The sequence below is a fragment of the Acyrthosiphon pisum genome, chromosome A2 (genome assembly GCF_005508785.2).
Source record: "Acyrthosiphon pisum isolate AL4f chromosome A2, pea_aphid_22Mar2018_4r6ur, whole genome shotgun sequence".
Lineage (NCBI taxonomy): Eukaryota > Metazoa > Arthropoda > Insecta > Hemiptera > Aphididae > Acyrthosiphon > Acyrthosiphon pisum.
In genome coordinates this window covers 8,377,703-8,398,726 of record NC_042495.1, presented here as the reverse complement: position 1 = coordinate 8,398,726, position 21,024 = coordinate 8,377,703, and the positions used below count along the sequence as shown (strand labels likewise).

Below are 21,024 nucleotides of genomic sequence, written 5' to 3'. Positions count from 1 at the left end.
TAATTATTCATCTTAATTTTAATTTTAAATGTATAAATTGTTTACATTTTATTAAATGTTTATACCTGGTTTATTATTAGAGTGCTGATGAATTGGAAAAGATGAAAGTTCAAAGCCAATTCCAAAGTCAAGTACAAAGTGCTGTCAAAAAAGACGACACTAAATTATCTGATAATAATCCGGTAATCTTCTTTTTAATATATATTATCACGATAGGAGTTGCTTTAGTCTTGTTATGTTTTTTTACCTTTTGGTTCATGGTTTAATGTTTGGTTATGTGTCCCATGATTATTTATTATAATTTCCAGTTACATTTCATCTTGCCTTGTTGAATTTTTTATTGTATATTATAATTTATATGTTTTTCTAATTCAACAACACAATTATTGGCACAAATAAATTTAGATATTATATTTCATATTTACAAGCATTTTAAATATTTATTTCAGAACAATGAAGGAGGAGAAAAAGTTCGAAATGAATTCCAAACACAAGTAAAAAAATTGGCAAGTGAAAGTACTTTACCCCCAAAAGCTATAGAAGTTGACACTCAGGTTTCTGAAGAAGTTGTTAGTGAAGTTGAAGAAATAAGTGTTGATTCTACTAACATAGAAGAAGTGCCTGTTGCAATAAATGATCCAATTGATATTGATATTGGTGGGTTGACTATCAACACTGAAGATACCAGTGTAGATGTTAATGAGGTTGAGATAGAAACAACACCTACAAATATATTACCAAGTTCTACTGCACCTCCTGAAGTAGAGATACAAAATGCTGATATCACCAATATTTCAGAGGATCCTATTCCTTTAAAAAAGAATACAGATGAAGAATCTGTTAAATCAGGTAATGAATTAATATTTGTTCATTAAAACTTAACATCTCTATCTGACAAGGTTGGAAGGCCTAAGGAATGACAACTCATTTACTTTAAAACTTAAATAACTATAATTTTGAAACTAAGTTTGACCTCAAAATTCTTATTTAATCAACATTTCCCCTCAAAAAATGATGAAAAAAAGGGAGTGTTCCTGAGAAAAGAAAAGATAAGTTCCATGGAAACTAGCCTTTGATTGACATCCCTTATTCGTCTTTGCTCTCCAAGCTCAGGAGGTTATTCTTTTGTGTTATATCTATGGCTTCCAACTTATTTTAATCATTAAATATTTTTCACCTTTACCAATAATATTTATTGTTATTATTACATATTATGTCTTACTTATTTGGGTTAAAAATGTCGTGTTAACTTTTAAATAAAACACGCTAGCCAAATTTCTATAATATTAATAATAATGTTAATTCAAATAACTAAATAAAACGGGCCGAGGCTTAAAATTACACTATGGCTAATATATAGTAAAATAATCTATATACATAAAAATGGAGACAAAAATGTACAACAATTCATCAATTGAGAAAGGCTGGATTTATAATTAAGTTGGTTTTACATGTATTAACGTATCATTGTGAAAATTAAACGCGATGGATTTCTTTCGATTATTGGCTACATGCGTACATAATGATACTATTATCATCTTTAGAGTATTTATTTCTCAATTGGATAAACATTTGATGATGGATTGATTGCCAAAGTAATTTGTTGCTATAAATTGTGGGGGGATGGGATAAGTCAAAAGTTGAGAATACCGAGTGATTCTTTTATCAAACAACACTCAATATTTCAAATGTAAAATAGTTTCAAGTTGCTTTTATAAAACAATGTTTTTATTAAAAAATTATATTCTTAAATATAAATTTATTCTTAATATTTTTTATCCTTAAGGCGGGTTCACAACTGCCCGTGTCGTGTCGTGTAAAATCCTTTTTTCTGATTGGTTCACCAAAATGTGATTATTAAATATGATCGTGTCGACCAACACTATACCGCGATTACCGCGAAGTTGAATTAATTCAACTTTTGATCGTGCTGTTCACAATGTTCACGCCTTGGTAGATTTGTTTACTGTTATCTTATATATCTAATACCTATGGTATCTATTATATTTTGATTAGATACCAAGTTGGTATTGTCCTGATTCGGAATATCCCCGAAGAACGAATTTAATTCACAATTCACACGACACGACACGACACGGGTAGTTGTGAAAACCCGCCTTACAATTTTTTAAGATTTTTACTTTTTTCAATGACAACATATGGTTTTAATTTTATATTCCAAAGCTGAATATTTTTCTTAGTATTTTGATACATGAAAATCAAATTTAGGGCCAGTAGTTTATGAGTTATAAGTATTTAAAGTTTAGATGAGCGGAGTGTAGTGGTACAGTATTCCCCCACAAAATGTTTGTCCGCTTCTCCTCTTATCAAAACTTTGAAAATTTATAACTCATAAACTATTCACTCCAAATTTGATTTTTATGTATCGAAATACAAAGAAAAATATTCTGCTTTGGAATATAAAAATAAAACCCTGTTCTCATTAAAAAAAAGTAAAAAATTTAAAGGATAAAAAATATTTAAAAATATTGTTTTATAAGTGGACTTGAAAGTATGTAAAAAAATATTTTCAAAAAAATTTACACTTTTTGAAATAATGAGTGTTGTTTGATTAAAGAATCACCCGTTAAAGTGCACTGACATTTTTTTTTATAAATGATATGAAAATTGTTATTAATTGAAATAACAAGTGATCATGCCCCCCTGGGTGGCTTTGCTGAAGATTATTTTGAATTCGTCAAGTGTTCAAATTACTAATTTGAAACGATTTCAATTATTACTGCAATTTACTATCTTACGCTATCAATTATTCGTTATTTTTTGCAAGCTTATATTTTAAACCCTTTAATGAATTTATTCAGTACTTAGAAAGTTCCTTTAAAGAAAGGAATCAGTTTTTCTTGAAAAACCAAATTAATTAATTCTTGTTTTGACTTAAATGAAGGAATTTAGTTCCTTTCCTCGTTAAATTTAAAGTTGTTTTAATATTCTTTTTAGGTAGTAAATTATTTAATTTTGTATTTATTTTATTTTTAAAATGTATTTATTTCATATATAATAAGACCGAAAACACCTCTGTGACTGGCTTGACATTTGTAAACATTGTCAATATTGTCGTATGTAGGTTAAAACTATATAAAACTATACAAAACTCATTATATTGATTAAATTTCTAAAAAAATTTTGCTCTAAAAATAAATGGAAAAAGAACAAATAAAATCATTCATGTTCCTCTAAAAAAATAAACAAAATTCCAATATGTGTTCCTTCACAGCTCGCACAACTAGGGAACTTCCTTAAAATTGGTCAAAAGCTCAGCGATTAGATCCTTTGAACGTTTTTCTTACAAGCACTGCATTTATTAATATTGTTCTTTCAAAATTATCAATATTTCTTTCAGTTTTTTAATAATGTAACTTTCAAGGAATTAAAATTGAGCTCTTTTGAAATAGATTATGTTTTAATTTTTAATTATCAGTTGTATAGTGGTATCTAGTCAGACCTCAATGTGAGCTGGTAGTAGTTACATAATATTGATACGTCAAACAGTTACTAAATTGTTCTGTACTTATATTTATAATGTATAGTACTTTGTCTACGCTGAAGTGATCAGATATATTTATACATTCTTACAATGTTATTCGTAATTTATGTAAAAAATAAAAAAAATTCATAATACAATTTATTATTTAAAAGGCAGCCCCAAATCCAAGTTAACTGAGACTCCATTAAATTATGATTTAAAATATTATTTTATATTATCAGTAAACATTTTAGTCACATGATATTTTATTTTTTTTTAATAGTATTAGAAATCAATTTGGAAAAATATGGATTTATATATTTAATATCATAGTATACTATGTATATTACCAACTTTATTATTATTATTAAAAGATATACTTAATTACATTTATAGTTTAATCTGAATGTAGTTCATTTTTATATTAATTAAATTCCATACAATATATTTATTTTACAATGGCTACACTGATGTATCATACATTTTTTTTTTTTACGAAATGTAAGCAGTTGGTATTACTGACCGGTATCAACTGTTAGCGAATGCAGAGGTCGTTTGTTGCCTTTCAAAATGTTTTATTATTTTTCGTACCACTCAATGCGCACGTGTTTTTATTTTCTTAAAACTTCATTTTTATATAAAGGTTTATTTATATATTTCGGAATATTAATATCAATCAGAAGAATGTCATATTAGGAATTAATATGAAGGGTCCTATTAGTGAGTACTTTTCGATTTTTATTTAAAAAGCTTGATCCCAAAAGTCAAGTATATAATTAATATTATATGGATTTTTTAATAATTGTACATTTTTATTTTAAAATCTAAGTTATTACAAATCGTTGATATAATTATTATTCAAGTTCAAGTTAAATACTTGAATTTTTTTTTTTATAGTCTAGAAAATGTTATCTGAAAGTTGGAATTAAATTTTCAATATCCCATTGTTTTTAATTTTTTTCTCAATTTTCAGATTATACAGAACTTCTTTTTAAATTAACTTCCTTATTATTTACAGAATAAGTCATGAACTTGAACAATTTGTCATATATAATTGGAGATTCGTTAACTTGTTAGCCCTTGAATATATACATGATGGGATTTCTTAAATATTATTTTTATAAATATTTCTTTAATAATTCATATAAGTATATTTACTTATATGAATTATTAATTTAACCAATGTGCCAAATTTAAGCGTTTGCAGATTATTAAATCTACCTATGCCCTATGGATATTATATTATTTAGTATTAAGTTATGAAAAGAAAAAGTATTATATCTATTCAATTAATTGTCTGTAAAATAAAAATATTTTTGCTACGTTATTTTTTTACATCAAAAATCACATTAAAGACAATTTATGTATTGAATGATAAATTAATATTAATGGTTTAGCTGGACGAATTGAAATTTTTGTATGACAGTTACATATTATGGACGCTCACACTCAGTTTTTTTTTTCTTAACTTTTATTTAAAATTATCTGCATTTAGTAATTTAATTTACAAAAAGTATGAGTTATATAAAAATACAAGAAAGGATAATTCAAAGTAACCCAGCGGTTCTCAATTTTCCCTAAAATTAGTCCCATACCAGTCTTATATTTATTCAAATAAATAATATTGTATTATTTTGAAAGCTAATTTATGTGTAGGTATGGTATGTATTTGTGATCTCAAACTATATTTAATTTCAAATTTTTGATAATAAAATATTTGTAGAGGCTGACACATGATCCAGTCATATATAAATGTATATCTTGTCACCTATTTTTAGTATTTGCATCATTGGGCTATTTCAGACTATTCTGGCAGCCTGTATGGCTTGTGAGCAAAACATCTGCTATGATGTTATTTAAAATGTTATCATCATATTACTTTCTTGAAAATAAATTACTAACTTTATATAATTGATTTTTATAATATTTTATAGTTAAACCAAAAAAGACTAAAATCAAGAAGAAGAATAATCAGCAGAAGAATTTGGTTAAATTAGATGCCAATGAGGGAATAAAAGTAGATACTACAATTGAAACTACTACTATTGAGCCTGTTATTGAATCAAAAACTACCGTGAGTAAAAACTGATTTTGCTATAATACCTGCTTTACCGGTCTGTTATAACCCTATCATGGGTTGTTAAAACATAATCGCCTAGCCAAGTGAAAACCATAATATAGTAAAACAACATGATTGTTAAATACAGTATTTAGTCATCATACTTTTTATTGAATTAAAAATTTAATATAATATTTGATATTAAAAAAAAAATTATCATTTATTTATTGGAATTTTATGATCCACTATAACTGTTAAAATGTAATGTATAATATGTAAAATATATTTTTAATATATACTTTATATATTAACTGATATAACCGAGTATATGCCACCAATAAAAGTAATACATTTTTATAATTAAATATTTTAATTCAGTATAAAGTATAATAAGTAATTGTTTTCCGATTGGTGGAGAAATACTAACTTTAAGGCCTGTGGCTGATAGAATACAGTTAAGCATTCTTAATATACATTTTAATTAACCCTATACAAACTTAAAGTTTTTATAATTCTTACTCTGATATAATAAAGACAAAACATAACATATGTGATAGGATATTTTAAAACAACAAGAAAACAAAGAAAATGAGAATAATAATCATAACTCCTCTAAAAATGAAGAAGAAGAGAGTATTATTCCAAAACCGGAAGAGTTATTACAACAACCGGAAGAAACCCAAAACAATGGACTTCAACACAAAACCGTTGTTGAAGATGCAGCTCCAAAGTTGCCCAGTTATTTAGACAATTTACCCTATGCTGAAGGTTAGAATTTTTTGTTTTTTTTTTATTTTGTTATGTTTACACTAGTACTAAGGTTTTATTTGATATTTATATAGGACAATGGAGTATTAAAAACCCAACTGGAAAAAAGGTGTATTCTAAATTATTTTTAATGCAACTTGGTAGTGAAGCCGTCTGTCAAAAGAAACCTGATATATTAAGAAATTGGAGTAATTTAACAAAATTATCAAGTACTCCACAATTTAATTCATCAGGGGTAAGTTGATAAATTAATATTTATGCTTTAAATATTTAACTAATTTATTGTATTTTATAATTTGTTATAGGGGATGATGGTACCTAATTTGCCAAGGTCTCAAAGTGCTAGTGCAACTGGATTTATGCCTTCCTATTTTAAACCTGGTAACAGTCAACGTGGTAGTGGTATGCCTACTATGGTAAGCAAATAGTTTAATAGAATTAATAAATAGTTTAAAAAGCAATTTAAAAGTATTTTATGTATGATTATTAGCAACCAGGTGCCAAACGCAATAGTAGTCAAGGAAAAACAGCAAGTAAAACAGCAAAACCTAACACTATTCATATGTCTCTTTCTTTAAGAGAAGAAGTTAAATTAAATCAGACTGAAAATGCATGGGTTCCAACAGCTGCTAAAAAAGCTACCAAGTCTGAAGTTGTTAAAACCAAAAATGAAGAGGAACAAAAAAATGATGTAGGAATCATAATTAAATTTCACATTTTAATAAATTTACAAACAATGCATGTCTAATTAGGCTTTTTCAATGATATTGATATTGGAAAATTAGATATCGATATTCGTAATATATCGTGCAATATTGAATATATTGCAATCAAAATTATTTTTTAATTACTGGCCCCCTGGCATTGCGTAATCAGAGGTTACCTGAAACTGACCGACTTTAACACTAAAAACACTAATTTTTTCAATATCGCACAAAACAATATTGATATTTAAAAATAGATTGTTGAAGAAGCCTGTTAATTGAATTTTGGAATACAATTTATTGTGTAAATAGATTCTAAATTATGGTGTGATGTTGTCATTCTACTCTGCTACATAAAAACTGCTGATATTAGAGCCCCAGTGCGGATTTTTTTTTTTGTTATTATAGTTACAGCAGGGTTGGTAATATACGCGTTTAAACGTTTTATAAGTTACATGTATAATACCCCGCGTATAAAACCTATAAAACTATATAACGACTAAGAAATACTTATTTTTTTTAAATTTAGAATACAATTAAAAACAATACAAATTTCCTTTTTTGTAATTTTAAGTTATAACAAAAAAATATATATTTTTATTAATATAACAAATTATTTAACTACCACAAATGTCTTTATTATTAAATAATAATTATTAATATTAATGTAGTTTATTAAGACAGAATAAAGATGAACTAAATGGTACTTAATAATTAATATAAAAAAATTGTCACAAAATATGACAATTATTATTTATTATTATACATGATAAGAGCTGTTCTATCCAGCAAAAAAAAATACTTTTATAGGTACAGTATAAAACGTATAAAACTGAGTTGTTTTATATTGTACTGTATTATACGTTCCAATCCTGGTAGTTGGACCTACTAAGAAAAATGCCGCTGGGGCTGCTAAGATCAGCAACCAGTTTTTTTGTCCAAGACTGGTTTTTTATGTAAGCCCAAATCTTTTAACACATTTTATCTACAATGATTAATAATAGTAAAAAACAAATAATTTTATTTGATAACAATTTGTTTCTAACATTCATTAAGAGCATACAATTTCAATTTTATTGTTAATTTAATCTGTATTAATGATAATTTTACAGGAAGTCAACAAAAGCGTTCGATCAATTTTGAATAAAATAACTCCTGATAACATGCCTTCCTTAACTGAGCGATTTAAGGCATTGCCTATTGACACTATTGAACGTCTTGAGAAAACTATTGATTTAGTTTTTGAAAAGGTAATTAATATTAATTATATATAATATACTCCCATCTTATTGGGAGTGTTATACAATAATTGTTTTATAACTAAAAGCTGGATTTATATGCATTTTAAAAGTGTCAAATATGCAAGCAAAAATTGGCCAAGTATGCAATTAACTTATATCTATTACATAATACATGTTAAACTTTACAAAATGTGATTTTTACACCAGGATAGTAGGTTCTAGATAATCTTTCAGAAACAAAAAAAAAATTATTTAATTATTTAAAAAGTAATGCTTAAAAAAATTCTAAGTGCAATATTTTATAATCTTAATTTGTTATCTATAAATATTATAAATATTAAAAAAAGTTTCTGCCTCACATGTTGCGCACGTCTTTATAACATAGTATTCAGGAACGTGGGTGTATGTGATTTATTTTAATATCCTATGCATATAATATGTGCTCCAATCTCATACAGTGTTAAATGAAATTATTTTTCTAGGAGACTCAATTTTTTTCTCCATTAAAATTACTAAAATGTATTTATCTTAAATTAAAATAGCTAACTTAATAAAAACCCATTAGATATGCATGTTATATGCAATTATGAAGAAATATGCAATATACAATTTGGTGTTTCAATACCGTGAAATATGAACCGTGGCCATATTCAAGCCCCCCAGACATGCATACACTTAGTACAAACATGGAAATGCATATAATTCCGGGCTCTACTTATAACTAATAATATTATAATATTAGATATGATATATCCAATTGATGGATCCTATATTTTATTGTATAATGTAAACTTAATATTATAAATATTTTTAAACAACTCCAAAAACTGTTTTAAATGTTCATTCGTTGATTTTATTTTTGTAATCCTGATGTATGTTGGTGAATAGTTTTTTTAACTACTAAAATCTATTTTCTCTCAATTTCAGGCAATAGAAGAACAATCTTTTGCACCTCTTTATGCATCTTTATGTTCGGCTATGCAATCTGTACAAGTTAGTTCAAAAGATGGTAAAACAGCATCTTTTAAGAAGTTAATAATAAGTAAATGCCAAAGCTTATTCGAACTAGACAAGGCCCAAGAAATGGATTCTGCTAAGAAACTCACTGAAATCAATTCTTGCAAAGATCCAGTAATTTTGATGACTTACAATTGAGGTAATGGAATGTTTGTTAATTTGTTATGATTATAATTTTTAGGAAAAGAAGAAAGAACTTCAACTTGAGTTTGAAGAAAATGAAAGAAGATTACGCAAACGTTCTGTAGGAAATTGCCGGTAATTAATTTTAAACAGTAAATGAAGATCAAGATTCTATATTTTTTTATTTTTTTTAGATTTATTGGTGAATTATTTAAACAAAAAATACTTACCCCAAATATTATGTTGTATTGCATTGTGCATTTAGTCACTAAACATGTTGAAGAACCTCTCGAGTGTTTATGCAATTTATTAAAGACTGTTGGAAAAGAATTGGAACAAGTAAATTTGCACTTTGATATAAATAAATTATAGTTTTATCATGATATTATTTAATATGTCTTTTTTAATTTAATTTATTGGAAATAACCAGGTTTCATTAAAACGATTCTTACTACTAAGATTAACTAATAATATATATTTTATTGTTCCAGTCATACGATTTAAATGATACTTTTGATAAACTGAAGGCATTAACATCCAGAGACATGAAATCCAAGATTCCATCTAGAATAAAATTCATGATACAAGATGTCATTGATTTACGTAGGGATAAATGGATACCTAGGCGTACTGATAGTAAACCCAAAATGATAAATGAAATAGAAAACGATGTCAAAAATGAAGCAATTGAACAACAATCAATTACTCTGGCTTATAATAGACCTGAAAAACGAGATCATCATCGTGGCGATGACAAATTTAGGGGTGGTGAAAATAAAAGTCGCCGTAAGTATCTAAAACTTCTATAATCTAACTAAGCAGCGTTAAATTTTTAGTGTTTTTAAATGATTATTTTGTCTAATCTTCTCACTGAAAATATAAAATGTTGATAAATTACTCACTATGATAAAAACACATTTAAGTCATACAAGTTTTAATTTATCGTATTATCTTTAAATTTGTGAAATTACATTATTGCCTTATATAATAGTTAACATTAAAATGTTCTTTTAAGGTGGAAATGAAAATGAGTGGAATGTTGTTCAAAATAATACAAAGTATAAGCAACCAAATTACCAAATTGACCAATCCAAACTACAAGGTTTTAAGGTAATATAATATTATATTAATACATAGGGTACAATTTGACATCAATATTAAACACAATTAATTTCCTCAGGAAAACACATCTGTTACAACCTTGGGCCCACCTAAATGGTCATTTACCTCGGGTAAAAATATGACATTTACTAGCAGTAACCCATATGCAGTTCTTAATGATGATAAAAAGTCATCAAATTCTCCACAGATTATGTAAATATATTTTTATTTAGCTTATAATTTTTTTTTATTAATATCCTACATTTTTTTTAGGTCAAATAAGAACACATCGCGGAAGCCTGTTATATCAGAAAGCGAAGAAAGACAAAGAATGATGTCTGGTATGGCATTTAGTAAATTGACCTATTTTTAAAGCACCGTGTTTATTTATTTTATTTTATCAGGTGTAGCGAGTATGATGCCTCAATTTGCTCAATCCACGCCTTCAATAAATTCTTCTAGTTCATCACAGCCAAAAGAAGCTGTTGAAGAACCAGTGTCCGAATTGGACTCAGTAATGACTAATAAAATTAGCATGAAATGTAAAAACATCCTTCTTGAATATGAGCAAATGCAAAATTTAGATGTATGTATTTGATATAAAAATATTTATCATATATGTCTATTGTAATGTATAATTTGAATTTTGCCTTCTTATTATAGGATATAATTTATTCATTATCGGAAGATGAAACTTCGGTGATCCGCACAAGGCATGAAGAGTTTGTAACATCAATGTCACTTATAACTTTAGATAGTAGTCCAATTACCCGAACAACGGTAGCAGGAAAAATTTTTGCAGAACTTTTATCTAAGAAAATTCTTTCTATGGATGCCATAACTCGAGGGTAATTATTTATTCATGGTGTTTTCACATTTTCAACATTCTAATTCGTATAATTTTTATTTTTATTTTAAGAATTGATGCTGTTCTTAAAGAATGGAATGATTATTTGATGGATTACCCTCAATTTTTCTCCTATATTGCTGCCATTATTGGTAACTTTTTATTAATACAAGTACTTGAAGTATACAAACATACTTACTTTATATGTTTCTTTTTATAGCTCCATTATTATTATCACAGAATGCTTCCTTTGATTTTAATAATTTAAAAGATTCTTGTACATCAATACGACCTGACAATTCTAGTAAATTTTTCACAGAAGTATTAAATAAAATTCTTAGTTCCAAGGAAACGCAGAACATTAAAGAAGTAAGTGATAATATTTATTAAAGTTATTTGTTCTATTAGATTTTGAGTTGATTACAATTATATGATTTCTTTATAATTTTATATTGTGTGAGCTGTAAAAATGTTTCAATATTTATATTTATGGGTTGCTTTTTGGTAGCAAATCTTATTTAGTTTTTTTGTGGATGATGATATTTTAAATTTATCAGAAAAAGCTAAAAGATTGTACCTACTAATTATGTATCCCTGTTTAAAATAAAGATTCTGTTATTCATGAACTCATAGTTTGTGAGAAACATTTATCATATAATTTTCTTGATATGAATTCAAAATATTTTGAGTTTTTCTATCTATATAAATCAAAAATGTATGCATCATGTGTTATTTGTTTTTAAAAACCTTGACTTAGATCTAGTCTCCATAGGCTTCTTTTAGGATTCTCAACCTATTAATACATCCATAATTCATATTATACACAATTTTCTATGATTTAAAAAAAAAAAACTTACTGACAAAATCTACAGTTAAATAATGAATTACTATTTTAATAATATCGTATATTATAAACGCTATAAATGTTCCTGCTAATGCAATCGTTTTTTACTCATTATTTAATTTTGATGTGACTAACTACAGATTTTTGAATTTTTGTCAAGAGGGGGGGGAGGTAATCATCTACTTGTCTCCAATATCCATGCATATTTCTGAGACAAACCTAAACAAAAAATAAAGAACAATAACTGATTGCATTGGCTCTACCATAATATGTCTACTCATGTTTTTTAATGTATGGTAATATGAATTACAGTACACCTCTATCCAAGGCTGGGCATTAACGAGTTAAAAAGTCAAAGTTAAGTTTGGCTTTTCATTAACTTAACTGTTAACTTACTAAATTTTTTTTTTTAATTAACATGAAATTAACGAGTTAATTTTTCATTTCAAGAAGTAAGTTAAGTTAATTTATTTTGTTTTTAATTTTATCATATTTCACTACTTCAGTATATTTCGTTTTCATGTCAAAAAATATTTACCATAAATTGTTTAAAGTAAAAAGAGTATATAATTTGAATTTAACTAATATGGAAACACTGTATAAAATATAAACACTATAATCTATAATTTAGTTTTGGGTTGGAAAAAAATTAAGTACGTTAGCGTTGTATAAACAAATTAACTTTTTTTTAACTAAATAAAAGTTAAGAAAAAGTGTGTATAAACTTTTAATTTAACTGGGTTAACCTATAGTTAAATTAACTTTTAACTTTTAACTTTTTGTTTTTGGTGCATATTAACTTAACTGAGTTAAAAAAAATCATTAACTTGCCCAGCCTTGCCTTTATCAAAGACTTGTGTCATTCCATATATCATTGTATTATGTGATCAATTGATATTAAACTATATAATAATGTATTTTATTCCCAGAACCTATTTAAAAGGTCATTGTTGAAAAATTAATTTACAGAGACTTTTTCTTCACTGAATATCTATTGTACATTCTATAATATGACATAATACTATATAAGCTTAGACAGTCTAAAATCCTAATCTGCTTAGTATTTATAGATTTTTATATATAAGTATATGTTTTTGATGTTCTTATATTTGTCATATGTATTGGTTTCTATTAAATAACATAGAATATAGAGAACACCAATGCAATCATTTATTGCTAATAGCACATAGTGACAAATTACGAGTAGATACTTAATTCCCACATCCTGTCAATAATGTGCAACTTCTGAGTTAAATCTCATTAATATAGCAATAAATGATTGCATTGATTTACCTATTTGTAGTGGTATTTAATCAATGATATTTGGTAACTTATATTTGTTAGTTATTTAGGTAATTTATTCCATTATAACTTATAGGCTTATAAATGTTATTATGCCCAGTTTGCCTGATCTGTATTAAAACTATTTTTGTCATTTCAGCAACTAGGTGGTATTTTGTGGATTTACAACAAGTGGAGGACGTCAGAATATGTTCCTCTTGACGTATTTATGCCTAATAACCAAATAAATAAATATTTCAAAAATGATGTAAGTTTTTAAACTTTTTGTTAGTATTTTTTATTTAATTGTATTTAATGTTTAATTTTAGCGAATTGGAGTATTCCTTTTATCTATTGCCATGTACGATAAAATGAAGATGACTGATAGTAAACCTCTGTACGATGTATTGCACAGTTGGATAAGTGTGAGTAAAATAATTAACCAGCCTATTTAAATTATCGCATGTTTATAACAAACATTAATGTTGTTAATTCATCTTCTTTTCTTTTTTTTTAGACTAATATCAGTGCTGAAATAATTAAATGCCCTCAGTTTGTGCGAGCATTAACTATAGCCATTGTCATTGTATGCTCTAGTAAGTCACTTCTTATGCATGTATAGTAAAATAGTTACTCAATTATTAAATATTAATTTTTAACCTATAGAACCGAATCATTCATATGAAGATTTCTTTGATCATGTTCATGTGAAATTGTTGACCTGTTATATTCGGTCTGAACCGCTTCCGGAACCTGAAATCCAGGCAAGGGAAGTACAATGTCTATATGGCATTCAAATTATGTCTGCTGCGCTTGAACATCCTGGAGGTTAGTTACTAACTATTTAATTTTTAGATTTATTATTAATATCATTTTTTTTTCCCCCAAAAGGAATGGTATTAAGACTGTTCCATAAGCTCTATCAGGATAGTGTTATAAGTAAAGAATCGTTTGAATTATGGAAAAAAGAAGATGAATTCAAAGCTGGATTCGATGAAGACCTAGAAACAAAAACTATGGCTGTTGTAGTTTTAAATTCATTCTTCCTTTCACTTGCAGCAAATGATTCTGATGAGGAAGAAACAGCTGAGTAGTGTAACAGCACTAACTTATGGCTGCGTGTATTCAATATTCATCAATCGACACAAATTCTTCTATTTTTTTTATTTTATTGTAGATACCATGTTATAAAAAATTTATATAAATAAGAAAAAAATTCTAAATACTTAGCCATTTTTCATTTATTTCCTTTGGAATTCAATTATTTATTAATTTGCAAATATTTGTATACAGTGTTTTTTTGTTAAGGGTTTTATTTTAATTTATTTATCTTTTGTACATCTGGTTTTACTTTAAACTAAAGCTAGTCTCCTTAACAAAATTAAAATAAATGACCTAAAACGTTGCCCCCCCCCCTTCTCTTTTTGACAATGGGATTATGACAAATTAATTTTGTTAGTATATTTATATGAATTATAATATATAATTGATAATTGTGTGTTTATTAACTACATTAGTTTTTTAAACACGTTTCAGTAAAATGGAGACTATGCTATTTCAAAATTAAATTTCATTTATGAAATTGTAATGTGTCTTGATAAAACAAGTTATTATAAAAAATTCGAATTTACAAAATAATAATTGTTATGAAGATGATTCATTGGAGAAAATAACTATATTTTTCTATATACGTTGATACCATTGTCGGACTATTGTGTACAGTTATATATAAATTAATAATGTGTAAAGTTGCGGTTAATGTTATTTCTAAAATATTAAAAATAAAAATTGTAAAAAAAACTGGCTTCAAATATTTTATTTTTAAACATTCTCTTCTCAACATCTATTTATTCATCATCATATATTAAGGAAACTGTCCCCCCCAAGAAATTAGCGCAAAGACCATACCTTTGAATGGATCTTGCTATTTTGTTTTTAGTAGAAATTAATATTTATTTATTATTGGTTAAGAGCAGATCATGTACAAGCTTGCACCAAATCGAATTTTCTAACACTGCTTACCTAAGTGGCTGAGTTGCATTTACTGCAGCAAATAACACCCAAAAGGAGCTAAACAATCATATTTTTTTTAAGATTTGTTAAATACGGGAAAAAAAATGTGCTGGATACCTAGTCTGTTTATATTTTGAATTTAAATGTATACTTATTCCTACCCTACCATAAAATAATTAACAGTTATTAACATATTTGTTCTGTATAGCAACTGTTCTTTTTTATTTAATCATATAATAAATGGTTCATGAAAATAATTCTTTATAATAATTTAGAAAAAAATGATATTTAATTAAAATATTATATTAATAATATAATAATATAATAATATTTTATTAATATTTAATTTAATATTCAGAGTTAAACTGTATATTGTATAAAAATAATTTTGTATTGTCACATTTTATAATGCGAGTGTATTATAATATGAGATAATATTTTAACCATAACAAGTAAAAATCATGTTTTTATATACACGTAAAAGGTATAACAACATAAATATGTTAAGAACAAAATGCTTATTATTACACAATAAATAGTCGAAATAATGATAGATTATTAATTTCAGGCTTCAGTATTTTGTTTGATGGAAAAGTGAATCTATATATGGTGCATCGGGGCGGTCAAAATTTAAAATTCTAATTATTAGTTTTCAAAAGTGCCGGGAAAAAAAGAGAATTTGATTAATTTTTGATAAGAAAATCATTTTAGATTTATGAATGTATTGGTTTTACAATGATATCTATGTTTTATATTTTTATATATTTCACCTTTTAGGACGATAAAAATGCTAAGATTTTCTTCAACAGTGCCTACCTTTTCCAATAGGAAAGTGGATCTTTATATTATAAATTCTAGTTGGAAGTTGTTTGGGGGATCAAAAGTAAAAATGTCGCAGTAGTTTTCAAAAGCGCCGTGAAAAACAATATAAAAATAAAGCATAAACGGTCACTTATACGCAAAATCGAATTTGGTTTTTAGTGTAATTATAAAACAAATGACTGTAGATAGTAGATACATGCAATTTTCACTGAATGTTTATATTAGCAATAACTTAATAAGCAATAAAGCAATAACCATGCAATTTAACTTGTATTGAGCGGTTTACGGACATTTTTAGTTTCTAATTTTAGATTTTGAGTGGAACGATGAATGTATTGATTTTACAATGTTTTTTTTTTATTTTTGTCTGTTTGTAATCAGTAGTCGACGAAATAATACTTCGATTTTCAACTTCAGTATCTTGTTTAAAAGGAAAGTGAATTTAGTCGGTTCATTGATCATTCGGGTGGTCAACTACTCGACATTCCCAGTAGTTTTCAAGTGCCGGGAAAAACAAAAAAAATTAAGAAACTGGAATTTTTCCGCAAAAACTAGTTTTTGACAAAATCGATTTTGGTTTTGGTGTAACTAAAAAAATATGGTAGGTACATGACATTTTCACTGAATGTTAATATTAGCATTTAGCATTATCTATACACCTTAAAATTTTCAAAATTATTGAAAATGTATAACAAGGATCCATGCATGACAAAATAGATCTATTTTGTCATGGATCCATGTAAGTTGTTGTTAGTAGAAATTAAAAAAAAAAGGTTAAGTGTCTGAAATTCAAATTTTTGTCAAAATCATGAACATATGCAAATTATAGAGTTGAAAATTCATAGAAATTTTATACAAGGCTCTTCGTCACATTGTCACAACATCACTATATCAGTTTATAAATATTAAAAATAAATATCTAAATATTTGTTTTATAAGTATTTAAAGCAGGGACTGGAACCTTAAGGATTTTTTCAGTTCTGGTTCCGGTTCGGTTCTTAAAATAAATAAATGATTGGTTCCGGTTCCGATTCCGGTTCTTAAAATTACAAAATAAGGGTTCCGGTTCTTACCGGTTCTTAAATATGCATTTTTTCAAATATTACTTATTTCTTTTTAGGTAGATTTTTATTCAGAGTCATAACTTGGCCCAGTTTTATAAAAGATACGTTTAAATTGCATTTTAATAGAGATACAAAACACAAATACATACATTTAAAAAGTATTTAAAATACATTTCAAATAATTTTAAGAAAAAGTATTTAAGAACAAATGAGGAACAAATACAAGCACTTGGCATGAATTTAAATATAAATTAAAATATAATGTGTCAATGTGTGAGTGTGATAATGTAAGACAGAGTTATAAATAACTATATAAATATTATTATTCGTAGGTATTTTGTAAACATTCGTAGAAAAACTCCCTATCATAATATAATACCTAGACTGACAAACCGTCTCCGCTCAGAATCGTTTTTCTTATACAGTGATATTGTATCATTGAATTCAAATTTAATACTATACATTATACAGTGACCCACTTGTAACCTACTGTACAGCAGAGCGACATCCACTTACCCACCTTTTTTTTATCTCTTTTTGAGTCTTCTATGTGCTATACCTACCGGGAAGTGAGATGGAGGATAGTTTTTTTGATTAACGGGTTACTGTTTAAGTTAGTATGAAATTTAAAGTAATATAATTTGGTTAATTTATTGATTAAGGGTAGGAATTTTTCTTTTTTTGTGAAAATTATTGTTTGTGAAATACCAAGGAGAATGTACATTATTAGTTGTAAGCAGGTGGATTGAAACGCCTGAAGCGTTTTGGTATTGGATGGCTTTGCAGAACTTCATCTCTGAATACGGAATATCTAATGTCGAAACAAATTGAAATTCAACGCTCATAAAAATAGGAAAACATATGGAGAATCTTGCATTACTTTTCAAATTGTTAGTTATAAATTGAAATTTTTTTATGAATTTCTAACAGAAAATAATTTGCAAATTTTTGTGATTTTGACGAATTTTGTCAAAATTCTAACTTCATACAATCAGACGTTCTTAAAATACATATTGGGGATTTATGCTCAACTTTTTTTTAAATTTCTATTAAAAACAGTCAACAACTTACCGATAAGGAACAATTTATTACAATTTTATTTATTTTTTTTGACAGAGCGAAAAATTCTTGTTGGCAATAATTAAAAAAAAATGAATAAAAATAAAAATTTTTTTATGCTTAGAAATAGCTCAAAAATAATCAAAATTTATTGAAAATGTTATGGTGCATGTATAGAAAATTCTGAATCTGTTTTCCTTAATTTTTTTTACTTTTAACCACTCAAAGTACTATCTAGATTTACTTTCCTACCAGAAAAGATACTGAAGTAGAAAATTGAAGCATTTTTACTGCCCAAATGACAATGACAGCAGACAGACACAATTACACAAATAAAAAAAAACACACACATCAGTGCATTCATCCCTCCACTTAGATTTTAGAATCTAAAACGTGTACCTATTACAATTACTATTACCTATTACAATTTTTACAACTGTCTATAATTCTAAAATTGGGTAGGTATAATTAATACCTCCGAATTACAATTAAAATTTAAAATATATTATACATATGTATTTTTTTTCAATATTTATAAATAATTTTTAATAATATTGTTATAATTATTATGTATTGGCACTTGATAACTCAACAATTATAAGTAAACCAAGTATTAATAAAGCAAATTCTACACATAATACACGACATATTATTAACTTCAAGTGCGTCCGCTGGAAGGGGAGAGAGTAGATGCAGTTGCCCACCCTTGGCTTTTTCTGGGTTGATTATCATATATTATTATTGATGATTTTAATGTTCTAAAAAACTTAAAAAAAATGCCCTAACAATTCTAAATAGTGCACTAAATTATTTTTATTTTTAATATTAAAGATATAAATTCTAATATAAATTTTAAACTTTTAAATGATTGTAGAAAAGTTTTACAGACAGAACTTATTATTTAGACTTCTTATTTAGTCTGAATATTAACTATTTTTTTCTGTACTTATAGGTTTAGACTTTAGATCATATATATTTATTATAAAAATCATATAAAAACATGTGCAAATTTAAAAATAAATTATTAAATTTAAATTTATAAAAAATTCAGAAAGCTCTAAAAATCTTTAAATGCAAAAAATGACCTTAAATTTAAAATCGTCAACATTTCAATGTAGCGTATGTCATAAAACGAGTGTCTAGTGTCTACGAGGTGCTAGTGTATGTAGGTAGCGTGCGATATTTTATATTACAACGGTAATGATTGAGGTTGGGATTATAATGCACTTTACATTGTTTTCCAAATCAGTGCTAGTGTAGCGTGTATTACCATTGTAATATAAAATATCGCAAAATAAACTTTTTTTAAATTAAAAACAAAAACATTTTTTTTTTTTTTTTTACTAAGTGATTTTTATTACACTCGATTTAGAGTCAGAACTAAGAACGTTGCTTTTATAGATTATGAGATGTAGTGGTGGGACCAAGTGCAACGTACTACAGTGTCAGCCATGTTTTTACTTTTTTGATAAAAAAAATTATAATGTTCATTGATGGTATAGAGGTACCTACACATTTATGCAATAGCTCAGTGGCGCAGGAACTGTTTTTCATGAGGGGGGCAAAACTTAAAACACCAAACAACTATTATATATTTATTTGTGATTTATAACAGAAAACCTTTCTTAATACTTTTAATGTTGATATACAGTGGCGTAGCGAATCATGTTTTTCAGAAGCAATTGCTTCTGGTTTCTGGGGGGTGGTGGTGGGTCATAACCTCATAAAGCCCATACACACGGTCAGTCTTTGAACTTTATTTTGGGTGCTACCCCAACCCCCTATTTGAGAATCGTATACATCAGTTGGAGTTGGGTGGGGTAGGTCATAAATAATTTGTTTGCTTCCATATGATTTAAAGTTCACTACGCCACTGTTGATATACGTAATGTATTATAATATAAGAATTATATAAATGTATTGATATAATTATTGTATAATATATAAATATGGATACATTATACTAGCTGATCCCGTGCACTTCGTTACCCGTTAAATGTACAAACTGTATATGACTCAAACTTTGTTCAATGCGTTACCTATTAAATATTCGGTGTGTGATGTTCTAGATTTATCTTAACTTTTCTGTTGCCCAGGATAAAAATTCTGATTCACAGCAGTACATTATCAGGTAGGCAATCTACCTGCGGTAGATCGCGGACTCCGTGCTATTTGTACGTAAGTGTATAATTTAACTCTACGCAATATCAAAGTTATACCAAGTTTGTCGTTTTTACTTAATTCCAACTACGATGGATTAATATAATCAATTAATACAAAAACCTAACCTAACCGTACTAAAATCCAATGAGTAAAAAAAAACAAATTTAACACTTTTTAAATTAGCCTATCTTCTTCCCAGTGGTCTAATCTACCCAATTAAGAGGCCATAACTCCGGAATTACTTATAGCACAGCATACAGACTTAGATAATAGCCGATTCTCAGACATATAATTATTAAGGTGCGTCCCCACTGGCGGGCGGCTTTGCCGACCGGCTTCAATATTTTGGTGTGGACGCGAGGCCGCGCGGCTTTTGTAGCCGATCGGCCGAAGCCGCGGGTTCCCCATGGTTGTCGGTAAACATCAAAGAAAGC

General features: G+C 26.9%; 1 protein-coding gene across 7 annotated transcripts in view; it reads left to right on the top strand.

Annotated features, from left to right (window-relative positions):
* The window catches only part of LOC100159232 (eukaryotic translation initiation factor 4 gamma 3), a 28,749-nt gene extending 13,480 nt beyond the window's left edge, over window positions 1-15,269 (top strand). For 6 of the 7 annotated variants that reach the window (XM_001945031.5, XM_008181224.3, XM_008181225.3 and 3 more), the window contains 24 exons: window positions 81-182; window positions 450-849; window positions 5,419-5,558; window positions 6,101-6,311; window positions 6,386-6,546; window positions 6,617-6,727; window positions 6,802-7,002; window positions 8,128-8,265; window positions 9,184-9,387; window positions 9,455-9,531; window positions 9,591-9,735; window positions 9,888-10,182; window positions 10,412-10,506; window positions 10,577-10,710; window positions 10,771-10,838; window positions 10,902-11,083; window positions 11,161-11,345; window positions 11,417-11,496; window positions 11,565-11,713; window positions 13,630-13,737; window positions 13,799-13,894; window positions 13,987-14,065; window positions 14,136-14,297; window positions 14,361-14,563. In XM_001945031.5, the coding sequence (XP_001945066.2) occupies window positions 81-182; window positions 450-849; window positions 5,419-5,558; window positions 6,101-6,311; window positions 6,386-6,546; window positions 6,617-6,727; window positions 6,802-7,002; window positions 8,128-8,265; window positions 9,184-9,387; window positions 9,455-9,531; window positions 9,591-9,735; window positions 9,888-10,182; window positions 10,412-10,506; window positions 10,577-10,710; window positions 10,771-10,838; window positions 10,902-11,083; window positions 11,161-11,345; window positions 11,417-11,496; window positions 11,565-11,713; window positions 13,630-13,737; window positions 13,799-13,894; window positions 13,987-14,065; window positions 14,136-14,297; window positions 14,361-14,563 (3,726 nt within the window). Of the gene's footprint in view, window positions 1-80; window positions 183-449; window positions 850-5,418; window positions 5,559-6,100; window positions 6,312-6,385; window positions 6,547-6,616; window positions 6,728-6,801; window positions 7,003-8,127; window positions 8,266-9,183; window positions 9,388-9,454; window positions 9,532-9,590; window positions 9,736-9,887; window positions 10,183-10,411; window positions 10,507-10,576; window positions 10,711-10,770; window positions 10,839-10,901; window positions 11,084-11,160; window positions 11,346-11,416; window positions 11,497-11,564; window positions 11,714-13,629; window positions 13,738-13,798; window positions 13,895-13,986; window positions 14,066-14,135; window positions 14,298-14,360 lie in introns of all 7 variants that reach the window. The other variant, XM_008181223.3, reaches the window with a different exon arrangement.
* The last annotated feature ends 5,755 nt before the right edge of the window (window positions 15,270-21,024 follow it).